Source organism: Pholcus phalangioides, unplaced genomic scaffold (assembly GCF_987345545.1).
Source record: "Pholcus phalangioides strain wild (caught in Gottingen) unplaced genomic scaffold, Ppha-v1.0 ptg000015l_1, whole genome shotgun sequence".
Taxonomy (NCBI): Eukaryota; Metazoa; Arthropoda; class Arachnida; order Araneae; family Pholcidae; genus Pholcus; species Pholcus phalangioides.
The window spans coordinates 110981076-110999303 of NW_028301608.1; the positions used below are offsets into that span (position 1 = coordinate 110981076).

An 18228-nucleotide genomic window follows, 5' to 3' on the forward strand; every position below is an offset into this window, starting at 1 on the left:
AGTTCTTTTACGGGTGCTTTTCGTTCGGTGATGGTTAAAACTCTTGATTCGCGAATGTCTCCCAATTTGCTTACAGGGTTACAACTTTGTGAGTTCCCACCATGAGTTCAACCGGGAGCACGGCATGAAGTCATGGAGACCCATAGACACACGTCCCGCAGTAGGGTCCCTAGGCTAAGACCTTTGAAGGGCTCCCAGGTCAGACGCTTCACTGGCCCCTCTAATAAGAATTTGTAGCGGGAAAAACAAAAAAAATATCACATCTGATGAAAATCATCTCGGGCCCTCGGGCAGGAGCCCTGGTAGTTCTGTTGGCCATGCAGCGACTTCAGCTGAATAGGAGCTTCCACGATAAGATCTGGAACAAAGATTGATGACAATACATATGTAAATTAAGAGGTGCTGTCTAGGCCCTCTTTCACTTTGCCCTGGGCTATAATGTTGTTGGAACGGCAGTAGGAACACACTTTTTTTGGATAAATATTCGAAAATTTGTTTGAGTTCTTTAGACTAGCCTCATTATCATCAAGAGTTCCGCGAGAAAATTTACGTTGGAAACCCCTAATATAGGAAAGAGAAAAGAGATATAGGTATATAGAAATGGGCATTTAGATCATCCCGGCACCACACTAGAGATTCTTCTAGTTTCAAGTATGGTGTTGGTTGAAAAGAGGCATTTGTCAGAAGATGAACAAGGAATCCAAACTTGTGCTGGGGATTCGACTGAAGAAAGAAAAGTCAATTGGAAAAATGTCTATAAAGAGTGAAAAGATCTTTAACAAAAAAGGGAAGGAACCTAATTTTTTTTCGAAAACCAGCTTCTCTAAAGATAGGTAAGACTTTTTGGAAGTGCAAGTGAGGGGGAGTGTTGAAGTGAATTAACCCTTCCAGTGGCAATCCGGAGATATCTCGTCAAACTTGATCTGCTTTATTTCAGCCGCCCCGAAATATTTCGTCTTCTAAAAATGCAATGAAGAAAACATGTATTGCATTTTCCCCCCTCCAACCAATCAACTGACAGTGGGTGGAGTCAGCTCTTGTTCAAGGTTAGATAAGATTAAAAAACCAAGAAAAAGAGACTACACGTCATGGCAGGTGTTTTTGTATCATAGTGAGGGAAATAAAAGCGATGGGCGGAGTCAATCTTCTTGTTGGGGGAAAGCTGTTATCATCTCGCAATCGGGGGAAAAATATTCTTCTCAAAATATTTGGCGATTTAAGAAGGTTCCGCAATTCAAATGTGGCAGTTATAATGCGGATCAGGAAAATTTTAAAAACCACTTAAAGGGTTAAGCATTGAACAGCAAAAAGCTGAACAGAGCATTCCAACGCTGCAAAGTATTGCATTTACCTGCTTTTATTTATCCCCTTCGCGTTTTCCCTTCAAAATTATTTCGATGTGTAAAAATTTGTGAGAGTGAAAACACCGTCACATAATAAATGTCATAAAAAATGCCGCGCACGTAATCATCCAGCCCTAGGCGGCTGCCCCCTCGCGTCAAGCCTGGCACCGGCCCTGAAATCGGAGGTGGTCTTAAACACTTTTAGTGCCTCGAAATTATTGAGACGCACCTGGCATCGCTATTATTTTCGCACCGGGTCCAGCGTCGGATAAGGGCGGCCTTGTTACAGGACACCCCGTATATGACAATGTCTGACTTCTATCACATGGGGAGCAAAGAAAAGTTATAACCGACGAAAGTAGAGTGAGGTAGATAGTTTTTTTTGTTTGTCAGCTCTCGTATCTTGACAGTTATTTACAATAAAATCATAGCCCTAAAACGACCGGAAATTGCGATTCCGCCATTTCCGTCTTATGCTGCTTCCGTTAGGACTGAATTTCTTTTTCCCCCAATATTTTCTTTTGTGTAGCAATTAACAACTCCGCAAAACTGAACGAATTTATTCTGTTGAATCAGGGCAAAGAGTGTCGATAAATTTAAAATTGTATTATGGGTATAAGGAATAGAGCCCCCCCCCCCACCCCTCCCCGACATTGAGTAAACACTCTCGAGACATTTCAAAATAATTCTGACTAATTTATTTTTTTTCAGACAAATCTGGAATTGACACTTTAATTCTGCAGCAGCTTCTTAAAGAACGAACCATGTCCAGGGTTCACGTGCCCGGGTTCCGAGTCATACCGAACCCCTGCCCCCCCCTTCTCAAATATTTCCTTTAACTCTGAAATTATTTCTTCAGATAATTTTGGAATTATTTCTGAATTTATTTCATACATTCTGAAATTATTTCTTTCGATTGTATTCAAAAATGATTTCTTTAGATAATTTTCGAAAAAATTCCTTAGATAGGCTATGGCTTTCTAAAAGCCATAGAAAAAAATATGAACAGGTGCTCCCACACACAATGAGACCACCTTCCCCTTCAAAGAAGAGTTATTATATTGATTTTATATATTCACTCTCATCAGGACGTTTTTATTCAAGGCATTCTCTTGCGACATCTTAAATTATCAACGTTACCCCCCCCCCCCCCACAAAAAGGAGTTTCGTGACCAACACTTTGGGAACCACTGTATCAAGTTAATATTTTAAAATATTTCTGTGAAAACGAGTTTAGATAATTTTGCGGAAACTTCTTTCGATATACATATTTTCAATTTCCATCAGTTCTGGGATCATTTCATTCATTTTTTTGGGGAATTGCCATTAAAATATATCAAAGTAATCAGCCTTTTCGGCCAGGGCCGCCCCACCAGACGTTACCGGTGGAGCTTTGTAGCGACCTTATTATCTACGGCAGATTCCCCCCACACACATAATGTATCTTTCTACTATGCACATGCAAGAGCGAAAGAGAACACTATGTTAAGGGTCAACAGAGGACAAAAAAACCTCTCTTACCTACTTCTTATCTATTATACTTTTTCCTTTTATATATTTTTTCTTTTTCCTTCTCCCTCTTCCTTTTGTATGAAATGGGTATTTTTGGGTATTAAAAAGTTTAATGAGTGTCAAAGTATTCGGCAAAATTTGTTTACAAAGAAATTTGATTTTTTACGATTTTTCAAAAATGAAATTTTCAGAAATTTTATTCTGATTATGAATCTGAACTTTTTTTTTCATGATCATGAACAGAAATAAAACTTTTAATAAAAAAGAAAAATTAGTTGTTTCTTTTTCAAATGTTTTTTTCAGATTTGTCACAAGGAACATAAAGTTCCCAAAACCGTAATTACTAATTATTTTTTATTAAATTAAGTTAATTAATTTTTATATAAATTGGAAAGTTACGTTAATTGAAAAGAAAAACATGCTAAGTTGATGCTCAATTGTTTGAAGCTTTTCAAATATGCTATTTAAGCAACCAGTCATCATATATATATATATTTGGTCAGCAATTTGAAGAGTGGTCAAAAACGGTTTCAGCGGCATTGACGAGGTATCTCCCCTCCCTAAAAGACTTATTTTAGTACTGACAAGCCCAGATATTTTGCAAAGTTGATTTCGCAATTAAACATTTTCCTCTACACGCTTCACTTTGCACTTGCTGAAAATCGGAAGAAAGAATTCTTAATTAAAAAAATATGACATTTCATTGGTGGCTTAATGATGTCTGCTCTGCCGCTTAAAGGGTTAACATTTTCAAGGAGTCGATTGCGGAAAATACCAATGCTATTAGACATCCTCGAAAGAACAAAAACTGGTGAGGAATTTGAAAATATATCGATGGTAATTTCTAGCGTGTTACCAGATACAAAGAATATAGTTGTAGCAGTTTTCGAAATCTCAAAAAATATCGTTACAGAGCGATTTATCGTTGTAAAGGATATTGTTGTATCGAAAGGAGTTTAACTTTAGACTATAGGCTAGTGTCTCTCACTGGCACAAATATGCGTCGTGGCTCCTATGGACGTCGCTAGTTCTAGAGGCGTCGAGGTGAGCTGAAGATATTCATTCGTGTGCCTATTTATGCATTGAAGGGATTCTTTTATATGCGAAAATATGCACTAAATTATTTTGCGGAGCCGCGGGTGAGAAAAGTTTGAGAGTCACTGCTATAGGCAATTCGAAATACGATTTGAAAAAAATTTCGTTGTAGAGGGATTCATCATTATACCGAGTGTCGTTGTAGCGAGGTTTCAGTATTCCTCGGATTGAAATCTCGCCGATACAACTCTGGGAAAATCAGCTGTGTATGAAGTTTGTACAGATAACGATTTATATAAGATGGGGGGGGGGGGTGGGGGGCTGCTTCTCCTCATACTATTATATTATACAGAAAAGTTTCGTCATTGTTATTATGGTTTATTTCGGGATGGTGGTAAAGTGAGAAACACATGTCTGATGAAAACAGAGCCGAATTTAGGGGTTCCCGACAGGTGTGGCTTCACAGGGCCCTGAGCTCTTGCAGTAATAGAAATGGAAAATGAAATAAAATATTGTTAATTGCTTTGAAATAAAAAAAAACAAAGTTTTTAACAACCATACTCGTTGCATAGGCGTCCCTCGCTTTACGATATTAATTGGTTCCACAAAATGATCACGTAAGACGAAATCGCTTAAAGTGAGTTGAACTTAACATGGGTAAAGTAGGGGATAGAATTTTCTTTAGAAGGATGAACAAAAAGTAAACCCGACTACTCAAGCAGCAAAATAGTTTTTTAAATGACTTAATTATTCAAACTCGAAAATAAATCTCGTCAATTAAGGCTATATGAACAAATTTAACTAGTACTTTTTTAGTTTGGTATGTGGTATTTTACCTCTACTTCTGATTGACTCTAATGAGTATGAACGTTTTCTTTCTTGAAGAGACTGATACGATAAAGACGCATATGCTAGAGAGGCTGATAAGTTTTTTAATGAAAGCAGTCGAGATTCTCAAGATTCAAGCTGATTTCTTCGTCTCTTTATGAAAACTTCAAAAGTAAAGCTGCAGAATTCCCGAATATCTTTCGCAAATAGCCTACATATCAAAATTCTACATTCATTAGGATCGTTTTCTTTGTTTAAAATTCTGATGACACTGTCGATGTGTTACCAGATGTTCGTTTTTGAGATGGATTTAAAGGGGTTGATGCACGCAAAGTTTTCAAAAAAAATTTCAATTTTTAAATACTATGAAATTTTCTGCGTCTAACTGCGTTCAAATTTTTGTTCTATTTGTGCTAAAAATGTTTTTAAAACATTTTAATGTAAACTGCTGGCAGGCATTATTACCCCATGCTGACGTTTTTCACTAAAAAGCTTTTTTCTTAAAACTTAAGTTTTTTGTTAGATAAGGAAAATTTTTTCGAACGTCACTCATTCAAACGTCTTGAAACTTTGTGTGTCTCTCAACACTATGGTGTTACATACCTCAAAACGAAAGAGATTAAAAAGATTTTTTTATTAAAATTATGCAAAAAAATTTTATGGCACAAAATATGGGTAAATTTTGATGTTTTTTGAAAAAGTTGCATGTTGTTAAAGTTAAAATTCAAGGAAAAAAAAAACCAACAATTGAAATCCTAAAAGCTCGCGTTAAAGTATATAACACCATAGTGTTGAGAAACACACAAAGTTTCAAGACGTGGTGTTCGAAAAAATGATCCTTATCTAATAAAAAATTTATTTTTGAGAAAAAAGCGTTTTAGTGAAAAACAATAGTTTGAGTAATGCCTGCCAGCAGTTTATATTACTACAGGTAGAACAAAAACTTTAATACAGTCAGATGCAGAAAATTTCATGGTATTTAAAAATTGAAAAATGTGTATTTTTGGAAAATTTGCGTGAACCATCCCCCTTAAGTATTTCTTCCATATTTTGTCTCATCTAAATCAACAAATCCAACGGATTTTGCCATTCTTATTATGTCATATTTCTAATTTGCAGTCCCATTTTCAAGATGAAAATCAAACTACAAATCAAATTTTGTGGGCCACAATTTCCAAAAAAGTGAGGGATCGGACTTCTTCCTCCCCACTTTGCCATCAACCCGAAACAAACCACAATAATAACAATAATCAAAACTCTTTTGAATAACATGTGTTGGAAGCTTCCATTCACACAAATCTTTACATATCGACACCGGCTACAGTAGTGTACTATAGCTAGCCAAAGCCGCTGTAAAGTTAATGCTACAGTTCGTGTTGCTTCATATACAGCTGTTTTCCCCCCACACCCCCCCTTTTGGCGAGATTTCAAGCCGACTGACAGAATAGAAAATCGCCAAACAAAACTCAAAGAGGAAAAAACAAAAAAGGCGGGCTTTCGTTTACCGTAAAAGGTGCAAAGGCCGTCAGAGAAGTTGGAGCTCTTCGTAAAGATCCTTCTTATTATTCTTCTCCTTCTTGGCGCCTTCTTATATATACCTAACTTTTAACATAGAAAACTCTTCACATAACAAAAAGTATAAACTTTTCCAAACAAAAGCTATTGCATATACTTGATAGGAAATATACGCGACAATTATTCATGGATTACGAGCGACGTTGTTTTGTCTAAAAGAGTTTTTCTGTGTTATGTCTGAGCGGTAGACAATCGACGAAAAAAGTTCATTGCACAAAAAAAAAAAAAAAAGAAGTGTCTGACCACGTACAGGTAAGATTTTCTTCTCGTTCCTCTTTTATTGTCTTAATGTTTACTCGACCTTGAGTTTTATGAAGAGGAAGTAAAAACAAAAATAACCAAAAGAAGAACATAAAACACTGCACGTTTCCCGTCGAGATTTTGATGGGAAAAAAACTTGGCAGTGTGTTTTTGAGCAATTGTTGATACAATCATGCCACTGCTTTATCCCGTAGATGCAAACATCTGGCTCGTTTGGTAAACTTTTTTTTTTCACATGCTGTTTATTGTTCATGGTAAACATGCAAGCATTAATTTCGTCATTATCACTATTTTCCTCCGAACATTTTGTAAAGTTTTTGTTGTATATTTATCTTACCACATTTGATAACGCTGTTTTGATACATACTGTATGTTACCGTGAATGTGATAAATTAGGTTATTATGCGTAATTCCCGAATAAAGTCGATGAGTATGATAAATATGAAAGAAATCGTACGGAAATGTCACTCAAATTCAACCACTTATCAGTTTTTCCAGTATATGATGGGTGCGCTATGCAAATACAAAGGCCACTAGAGACTAATTGCCCAACGAGAAGGCTGAAAAAATTATGCTCATAAAAATATGGATGTCAAATATAATGAAGATGGTGCGAATATATTCGGCTGCTATTCGGTATTCGTATTATTTCAGAATATCCAGTTCGGCCCAAATGTCTGCGTAAATATAAGTATATCAAACTAATTTAACGGTAAATGTGATACAGTTATAATGCATACTTTATACGAATCGTCTTGACAAGTTTGATAAATTCACCACTTTTACTATCGAATATGCATAATACCCAAGCGTATGACACAAGAGGTACGGGGATCCCTGGTTAGGAACCCTGCTCCAAGTGTATACTGAATTTTTTTCAATCAATTTTCTTGTCCAGTGGGGGAAACAAACGTGTTAAAAACTGGTTATTTAAAATTTTACGTTTAAGGAAAAACCTTCCCCCCCCCCCCTCATAATTTTGTAATTATGTGAACGAATAATGTGAGCGTCATAATGTGAACGAATGGAATTTCACTGTATTATATGTATGACTGGATGAATGGATGAACCGCTTTCATGTGTTTTCGGTCTGTTCATTTCTGTACTTCATTTCTCTTCTTCTATAATTATATTTAAATACTGAAAAAGACATTCATTATAATGCAATAACTATTCAAATTAATGATAATTATCTAGCAAAGAGGTATTGAAGTATGTCCATACTTTAGTATTTTTCATTCCTCGAAGGGTTCTTATATATGGAACGTAGGCTTTATCTTTTTCTTTTTTTTAGTAAAAATTAAGGGCCCCCCCCCCCCAAGCCAGACTTTCACGATCCTTTCTGGAGGGAATTTGTAGAAGTGAAAAGACAAAAAATGATAAGAATCGTCCGGAATGCTTTGGCTGGATCCCTGTCATATTGTAGGGGAATCATGGGTTTTTAACCAGGGGTTCTTGGAGAGACTTCAAGGAGGTCTTTGAGTGAGCTTGTATAAGAGAAAATAATTGGCTCGTTTTTACGTTGCTATATACTACTAATACTACTAAACCCCATGCACGTTGTCCACATTCCTAACCAAGCACCAATTCGTGCATTGGTATATGTTGGAATGCGCGTGTACGTGTTGTGAACCTAACGTGAAGTTTGCTACTGTGTCATACTTGTTATGTGCAGTGTTCCATCAATTTTTCTAACAACGAGTGTGAAGTGCAATGATTGAATAATTGCACCGTTGTAGGCCTGTTGCTCTCTGTCGCGAGACTTTTTTAAAAGGGATATCGGCTCGCATTCGCGCCTCGAAGTTGGGAACCACAGAAAACCAACTTCAGTATGCACCATCTGTAGCAGAAGGCTTCCGCGCGATGCTCGTGACGTCACTGAAGAAGGTAGCGCGGAGGCCGACCGCCGATGTGTGGTGATGGCGGGGTTCGAACCAGCATCTCCGAGGGATAGAAGGACTCCACACGCTGCTCGTGACATCAGCAAGTAGTCCATTTTCCCTCAAAATATTCAGGGAAAAAATTCCCTGCTCGTGCCAGTATCATCGTTGTCCGGAAAAGAAACGATCGGGCTCAAAATTGGCAATTTTTATGCCCCACATCCAATCATCATGCGGTATTTGTGAGCCAACCAGGAAGAATGTACGAATAAGAAGAAACGAAATGGGATGCTGTGGTTCAAAATGTGGCAAACTTGCTAGGTAGTATTAATGACGTTATAGATGAACTTGGGAACCCGTGCGGATGCGGTCCATCTCTAGGAGGTGATGTTCGAACCCGGTTCTGTGCGATGTGAGTCTGTCACTAGGACCACTCGACCACCACAGTGGTCGTTGCTATATACTGAATATTATTTTGTAACGGGAAGGGGGGGAGGGTCTTTGGTCATCATTTTTATTAGCACAAGGGTCCGTGAATATACAAAGGCTATTAAGAACACCTATTTTAAGAGTGATTGAAACCAAATTTTTTGACAAATGCGACGGTAATTAGGGGAATTAATTTTCTCAAACCAACGATGAACGTGGTTTCAGAACAAAAACGACTGCGGTTAACGAATCAGAATAAAGTGAGGTGGACATTCGTTATAACGACTCTCCTTGTTCCGCTGCAAATGGATTTAGTGCATTTGTATTCTTTTTTTACAAAAATAGAGGCGAACAGAGCAGAATTCGGACATAGCATTGGATTGAAGGGTCTTCGTAGGTGGTTACATGCGACGAAAAATAACGTGATGAATAGTAAATTTTGGGATGTATCATACTGGCCGTTATAACGAGTATCGACTATGTCGCGCGTTCTCTAACAATCATTATATATCTTATTGCCTTTTCAATACTAGTTCTGTAAATATATATATATATATATATATATATATATATATATATATTATTCTTTAATGTATTACAGTCGAATCCCGTTTTAACGAATACAGTTATAGCGAAAATCTCGTTTTAACGAACAATTTTCTAATCCTCCAGATAAGTTTGCATAGGAACAATGCAAAGACCTGGGATTCCTATATAACGAAATTTAGTTTTTGACGAAGTGATTCCTTCGGTCTGTTGGAGTTCGTTATAACGGGATTCGAAAACTGTAATTCTATTCATTGGATCGATACTGAATTCCGTTTCTACATTTGATACAGAATAATTATGTAAACAAGAAGAAGGAAAAGAAAAATTAGTTTAAAAAACTTCAAACATTTGCAGAGAATTTAAAAAAATAAATCTCTCAAAATATAATTAATATAAAAAACTTACTGCAAATATTTTTTCTCCCCTTAACGCTACGGACGTTTGAAAAACCAAATCGAATTTCCGTTTGTAGCTTGAAGCCATTTGAAAGTATTTGTTTTTCGTTCACACGCATGAATTTTTCAAATTTGAAATTGAATTTCGATTCCTAGAAGATTATTTGGTCCCTTATTGGGAGGGGAGGGGGGAGACCAACGCGAAAAATTTTTTACTTCAAAAACCCCGGAACTAGAATATTTTATAACTGGGGAAAAAAAGGAAAAGATATCGTATGTGTAATTGCAAATTGCAATGAATTATTAGAAAGTGAATTTGTTTTAGCAGATTTTCTAGACATTAGATTGATTATTTTTTTTTAGGATTCAAAAATATACTTACATGAATTTGTGGTATATATATTACGGTAAATGTGATAAATCGGTAATTATTCATAATAACCGGTTATCATTCACAATCGCCGGCCACAAACAATTAAGTTTGATAAATTTCCTTAAATTCATATCACTCTTAACGGCGGTTATGCATCAATTATCACCAAGTCCCGTTGGGGAATTTGATAAATGCTAAAAAAAATTATCGCTTTCACCGGTGGTTGTGCATAATACCTAACCGTACCTGTTAATTTGATATATATATTTGAAATTTATGGCTTTTATATGTGATCATGTGCAATACCCGAGTGACATTGGTGTTTGATAAATGTGGGAAAAAAAATCACAAATGAATCCAGTATGTCTTATACGTACCCGAGTGGCATGGTGGTAAGATGCTCGTCTACCATCGGGAAGGTTGTTGTCAGGGTCCCGGGTTCGAACTCAAGGGAGGATATCGATAAGATATTTTCCTTAATGAACTCGAGGCGACCACCGATAGACAGCGCCTTCACTTCCAACGCATCTCACTAATGGCAGTAAATTGCGATATGGCCAGAGTTGGTGTTTGGTGAAGTAGTATGTTTGATAAATAGTCGGACCTCGATATAACGAACTCCCATTTAATTTTTTTTTTAGTTTTCCCTTATAATTTGTTATACAAATAGAAGGGCCACAACAGGAAAAAATGCCCAACGAGGTTGCCGAGAAAAAGGTTCCCATAACAAACATTGTTATATGGGCATTGATTGCGGTCTGATTGCATGTGCCTAAGAACTTGTAAAAATTCGTTAAATCGAGAAATTTGTTAAATGGCAGTTCATTGTATCGAAGTCCGATTGCAGAGTTCTTCAAATAGGAGTTATTTCGGGATGTTCGGAGAAATTAGTTTAACCACAGTTCACTGTATCCGGTTCAGACCCTGGCTTACAAGAGTACCGTCTTCTAAATAATAAATCTGATCACGGGAACGTAACCAATTTATACGTATATTATACGTATAATATTATAATACGTATTATAATAATATAATACGTATTATAATAATATAATACGTATTATAATAATATAATACGTATTATAATAATATAATACGTATTATAATAATATAATACGTATTATAATAATATAATACGTATTATAATAATATAATATGTATAATAACATACGTATTGGTAAATTATAATACGAAATGACAATTATGCATAATTAACGGAAAATGTGATAAATTTAGTACGATTTATCATGTTTATATCAATGACGCTTAGGTATTGTGCGCACAATCACAGGTAAAAGTGATAAATTTAGTGAAATTTATCAAACTTACCGAAATGGTCGTCGGTTATGCGATTATAATAATTATTATTATTTATCACATGTACCGGAACATATACAGTCTGTCCAAAGAAAATAATCGTATGCTCTCTAGTACTTTATTGAATCCCCTTTATCATGTACATTAAACCCTTTTTAACGGACACCCCTAATGCATTTCAAACCCCCTAATTAACGATCACTCCCCCTCTTTTACGGAAGAACTTTTTTGTCCTGCCGGTGTCCGCAAAAGAGAGGTTTTAATGTATTAAGTACGTATTTTTCATGAAATTAATTTCATGGGGCCCATGCAATATCTTAACATTTACTTTTAGTTAATGTTTCCCCAAGATCCTTGGTGGATACGGGAATGACCGAATGACTTCGCAGATTCTTCTATAGCGAGGCATTCTTCAACGTTTTTATGTCGTACACTAGTGGCAGCGCCGTCTCAAGAGCATCATGGGCACCCCCCGGGTGAAGTGACTTTTCTGAGGGCCCCTACCTGACTAGAAATGCTTGCCACCAATTTGCATGCTTTCCTCTTAGAATCCTTAATCAGAACTCATTTTTCATGTGTGCCCCCTGCACTGGAGGGCGCCCCCCGGGCAGACCCATGTGTTAAGACGGTGTTTAGCTGCAGGCAGGTGAAAGTAGTTGAACAATTTCACGAACCGGTGAAAATTGTGAGAAATAATTGGTGGGCCGGTGAAAATTTAGCCTCAAAAATGTTTTGTGTCCGTGTTTCAACTGGTTGAATGAAATTATGTTATCTTGAAATTGTGAGAATTAATTTGCTTATTGGAAAAAAATAAGTAGCCTAAATAGAATAAAAAATAAACGAAATAATTTGTGGAGCTGTAATAAGTAAATAGAGAGAAACAATTTATATAGGCCAGCAAAAAATAAATAATTGGTGGAAATAATTTGCGATATTTGGCCATATCTTTCACGTTACCGCGACACAAATCCTGATCACTGAAGCAGCCCACAGTACAGTTTCACATCTTTTTAGTTACCTACGGCATAGTCCCAGATCACTCAAGCGGCCAACGGAACATTCCCCCAGATGACTTAAGTGACTCGCGGCACTGTTTCAGATCACTCAAGTGGCTCGCGATACGGTTTCAAACCAACGAAGTGACCCGTTCTCTCCTGAAGGTTGAGCACCATTGGTCTATTTCTTTTGTTCCAACTCTGCATCAATATCTTAGGGCAGGAGTTTTCAACGCATGGCCCGCGGGGCAAAATTTGGCCGTTGGAGCTGTTTGTCGTGGGGGGCCTACCGACTGTTTTTAAGAAATGGTTGAAAACATTGTGTGTGTGTGTGAAAAACGAACTAATTCCAGAATCCAGATTTAACGAAAGAAATATTTTCGGAATTAACAAAAGAAATAATTTCAGAATTATAGAAATAAATAATTAAAGAACCATTTAAAATGATTTCAGATTAAAATTAATCATAGCCAATTTAATTTACGATTAATTAACCAGAAACTTTTCTAGAATTGGTGAAAAAAGTGATTTCGGAACTAATCAGAACTGATAATAAGAAATAATATATCAGAATACATTAGTCTTTTATTTTTTCCACAATACAACTCCGTGCCCCTTCTATCAACATGCCACTGTGAATTACATGTGAGTAAGTCCTTGTAAATCTGTGTGTGTGTGTGGATTCTTCTTACAATTTATATAATTACTTCAGTTATGAACACATCAGTATGAATACGCGGTGCCTGTTCTTCTCGGGCAATTTCAGTCTGGCCCGCGTGCTCCCGACAATTCCAATCTGGCCCATGGTGTCTGAAAAGGTGAAGACCCCCTTTGTTAGAGCTTCAGATTTTCTCCTGCCAAGGATATGTAAGAAATCCTGTTTTATCCTGTTTCTTTGTGCGTAAAGCGAAGAGAATGAAAAGCAAATGACTATTATTAATACTCTTATTATTCTGTTAGTTCCGTAAATTACTCAGTAAACTGACTCACAACCCTTTCGTTTTTTTCCCCTCAGATGATTGATGACTCGCTCAGAGATAATATTGATCAAAAAGAAGACAGGCTTGCGTGTCATTCTGCAAAAGACATGGTCTTTTTATTCTTCCGGCGACCGTGGAAAGAAATAAAAAAAAGAACAAACTGAAAATTTCGATTCGTCCAAGAAAATAGATGCAATGTTTGCCAATCTTCTACACGAGTTTCCTCCCTCCTTCCCCACCATTAAAAACCAATATCAGACATTTGTTTGAAATATGCTATGCTATTTTTGATGCACGATGTTGTTGCCCACCCCTCCACCTTGACCAACATGATAAAATTAGCTTCGGTCAATAAGGATTTGACATTTTCAATGGCTGACGTGTATTGGAAGTATAATAAGAAGCAAAATACGCGTGGATGTGTTAGTGGAGTTTCGTGAATAGAAGAAAATGTTTAAAATACAGCAAAATACAGAATAAGGCGCTTATTGCTTTCAAAATGCGTAAAGTGAGTAGACGTTTAGGCGCTTACTTGATGAGATGAAGCGTTTAATTTTATATTTTGATCGCAAAACGCGATTTCTTCAATTTATTGAGGAGACTGTGTTCGATGTGAGGAGGGATCCTTCAACCTTTCATACACCGCAGGCCGAATCGAAATTTCCAACGAAGCGCCCGGGTCACCAACTCATGTTATTTAGTGGCATTTTGAGGGGATCCAATGGGGGCCTCGAAATAAACAGGGACAAAAATAATTGAAGACTTTTTATTTATTTTAATATTATTTCTTTTATTAATTATCAATTTCGACTAGTTCTGAAATAATTTTTTTCACTGAAATTCTAAAAACGTTTTTGATTAATTACGGATTAAATTAATTACTTTTGATTAATTCTAATCTGAAATCACTGTAAATGATTCTGTAATTATTAAAGTGAGTAATTATGAAATTATTTTTCTTTTCAATATTATCTTGAAATCATTTCTTTTCAATATTATCTTGAAATCATTTCTTTCAATAATTATGCAATTTCTCTTTTATTGATTGTGAAATAAATTCTTATAGAAGTTATTTCACAATCAATGTTAATTAAAGTTATTTCAACCTCTATAAGAAGTCATGAAATTATTTTTCTTATTAATTTACAAGTTATTTATTCTTTCCTCTAATTTTGAAATTATTTGTTTCAAAAATATTCTGAAATTTCTGGAATTATTTCATCATCGATTCTGGAATTACTTCTTTCATTACTTCTGAGTTTCACCAAATTGTTTCGGAATTACTTCTTTCATTACTTCTGAGTTTCACCAAATTGTTTCGGAATTATTTCTTTCATTTTTATTCCATAATTATTTCTTTCATTTTTATTCTATAATTATTTCTTTCATTTTTATTCTGTAATTATTTCTTTCATTAATTCTGGAATAGATAATTTTTCAATGTTTTCAACCATATTCTGAAAATAATCGGCGGGCCATAACAAAAGCTCCGAGGGGCAAATGTGGTCCGCGGGCCACGCGTTGAAGACCCCCGACGTAAGAGGTGTTTGATGGTAACATGTCTTTATTGGTAATAAAATTTTCTGCATGTTTTTTATTTCGAACGGAATTTGAAATTCGATGTTCTTACGCTGTGTAGCTATTTATTTAGACATATGACCTATTTTTTTTCGCTTTGGTTGATACGCAGTTTCGCGTGAGTCAGCCATATTGTGCTAGAAGTGCCGTTCGGTAAAAATCACGTTATTTTTTCTTACGATACATTATTTGTATTTATTTCTTCTCAGTTTCCCCACTGTTCCAGAACTTTAATTCGTTAAAAATGACATGCGTAGTTTTTGATGTTTTTCAACTCCATTCATTGCAATTTCGATCCGTTTCTGAAATTCTGTCATGTAGGGTTCTTTAGAATATCTGACAGGTTGGTTTTATGGCCAGGTGTGCTATATTCACTGCGCATGTGCGAGTATCATTTTTTTTGTCAGAAATTTCATGTGACCAGGTCTCAAACCCCCCCTCCTCCTTCCGTCAATTTCTATTTACTGAGAAGAAAGAAAAAGGATTTATCTGTCCGAAATGTGTGTTCCTTACTTCCCTTAGCAAATTTTTAAATATTCTGGATTCATTACTTTAATTTAGTTACAGCTTACGAAATTTATTTTCCGGACGAGAAATATATTTCTCTCTTTTTGTATTTAATTTTCAATTAAAAGTTTGCTTAGTTAAATGGCATTTTTAAATCAATAAGTTTCCATTAAAATCCTATCAATTTGTTACAATATGTACGTTGAGGATTTCATTGGCCATATTACCTTCACCTATTAGGAATATGGCGAGGAGGTGAAAAAATATTTTTTAATATTTTCCGTTGAGATATACCGTGGATCATTATATTCATCTTTTATCAACGGGGTTCTAAGTATTCTTTAACATTATCCTTTTCTTTCAGAATTTATCATTCAGGCCTCAGCAAAAATCACTAAGTTTAGCATGGCCATATTATTCTAACTTATCTTTTTCAAGAAAGTATAAATTGCATTGGAATTATCTAGAACTTTTGTATTAAGCATCTAACATTTTTTTTTACAAACACGTTTTTGAACACTAGAGGAAGATAGAATTTTTCGGGCGCGGTAGCCCAAGTCGATAAGATACTCGCCTGACGTACCAAAGGATGTTTAGAGGTGTCGCGAGTTCGATACCCGGTTCGTCCTTGTCAGAAACTTTCCTGACACGGGGGTGCAACAGAAACGGCGACATGATCACAAAATAAGATTGCTATCGCATTGAGTCCCACACCGAGGGGGTTAACGCACCAACCTCTCGGTGAGTTTAAAAAAGACGGCCGTTCGGAATCGGCGATAAATTGTAGGTCCCGGTCTAATTAGCCTTTGTGTGAAAAAAATGGCCGTGGTGCGAAAAAAATTATCAAATAGAATTTTTTTTCTGCGAAAGGTGCAGCGAACGCCTATGCGGTGCTTATTAACCCTTACGGACGCAATCCCGAGATGTCTTGTCTAACTTGATCTGCTTTATTTCGGCAATCCTGAGATATCTCAGGTCCTTAAACCGCTCCCATTTCGGCTACCCCAAGTCCGCATACCATTGTAAGTTTTCTTTTCCTGATAACATGTTTTTCTTCCCCCCGTTCTATCAATCAACTGCCGGTTGGTGGAGTCGGCCTTTGTTCAAAGTCTGATAACGGAAGGGAAGATAAAGGATGTTTGCCTTTTCCCTTCGAGGTAGTATACGATCAGCGTACATCATAAATAGCAGAAAACTATATTTTTTCCCTCTCTTCCTTGTATTTTTTATTTATTATTTTGTGTTTGGGGGAGGGGAAGCATTTATCAGCTCACGCGATCAGGGAAATAATATTCTTCTTTTAAAATGGGTGACAATTTCTAGAAAGTTTCGTGATTTACACTGTTGTAGTTATGTAATGCGGATCAGGAAAAATTTAAAAACCGCTTAAAGGGTTAAGGCTCACGCTAGTGACACGGTGCGGCGCCTTTTCCAAGCAAATATTCTGCTGTATTATGCGGAATTGAGTTCTTTTTCTTCAAATTTCGGTACTAAAGATTGTCCAAAAGGATAGGGTGCCATTTATGCCATAGGTGACGGAAACGTGATCATAAATTTTTTCAGCACCAAAAACTTTATGTAAGGGGGTCATTCAAGTATTACGTCTAACGTCAGCATCAAGGGGGGGGGGGGTTCGGATTTGCTGACTTTTGATGACAAGGAGGAGGGGGGTTTGAAGGTTGCTTACATCATCAACCACCCTTTTTTGAAGATATGAAATATTCTAAGCTGCTGACGAAATTTTGTTGACAAGGGGGAGAGGGGGTTAGTGTTTTGCTGACTTTTGCTGACAAGGGGGGGGGGAGGGGGGTCAAAAATGGCTAAAAATCTGCTGACGTAATACTTGAATGGCCCTTAATATAATAATGAAATGTTTTCAAAACTTTAAGTTCAGAAGTGAACACTTAGAGAGTTTGGGAAGCTCTGCTGTATGGCTCAGAGTTTTCATTTTTCATACCTACGTCAGGACAAATTTATGTCACTTTGTGTCGATCGATGATCATTTTAGGAACTCAGGTGCGTTAATTGGATCGTAATCTACAACACAGTTTAGAGCGAATTCCTAATGGTTGTGCAGATAAATCTACTTCTCAGCTAGAATTCATATTCAGACACTCATTACCGAAGATTAAGTTAATACTCTATATCTCGTTGCAAGGCATTAGATAGTTTCAGTTGATTGCGTATGCATATCTACACCGTATGTGAATGGAATTTTCATAATCGGTTGTATTTGTACGTACTGTATGCAGTTCGAAAGGGATATACATTTCGGTGAGTGGCATTGCATTTTAGTGAGGAATTATGTTTTCCCCATTTTGATGTTCATACTTGCGTAATGCATTACTTCGTTTCTGCGTGACAGTGAAAGCGCAAATCCCAACACTATCTGAATAAAAAGGTACAGAAACAGCTAGGGAAATGACATTCATTATAAGCGTTTTAGTTGTGGGACCATTTTCTTGAGTTGATGTATAGGTAACAGAGAATTGGTAAATGGGATTTTCGCCCCTGGCCATCAAGGCAACTGAAGTGAAGATGCGACTCAAGCCACTTTGGCGTCGAATCAGTTAGCTTCCATTCTCACAATTTACATCACTGAAAGAGAGGACACAGAGAAATAAAGTAACTTTTGATGAGAGAATTTTCTTTTAACCACTTTTTTTTCCAT

The 18228-nt window shown here is 36.4% G+C and overlaps 1 protein-coding gene across 2 annotated transcripts in view; it reads left to right on the top strand.

Moving 5' to 3' along the window:
* Nucleotides 1–6209: 6209 nt before the first annotated feature.
* LOC149077583 (cGMP-specific 3',5'-cyclic phosphodiesterase-like) overlaps nt 6210–18228 on the top strand; it is a 265605-nt gene continuing 253586 nt past the window's right edge. Inside the window, exon 1 of one of the 2 annotated variants that reach the window (XM_089245159.1) lies at nt 6210–6545. Coding sequence is in view for 1 of the 2 variants with exons in the window: in XM_089245158.1 (XP_089101284.1) it covers nt 6749–6770 (22 nt within the window). In the remaining variant the exon portion in view is untranslated. Of the gene's footprint in view, nt 6546–6717; nt 6771–18228 lie in introns of those variants that run through there. The other variant, XM_089245158.1, reaches the window with a different exon arrangement.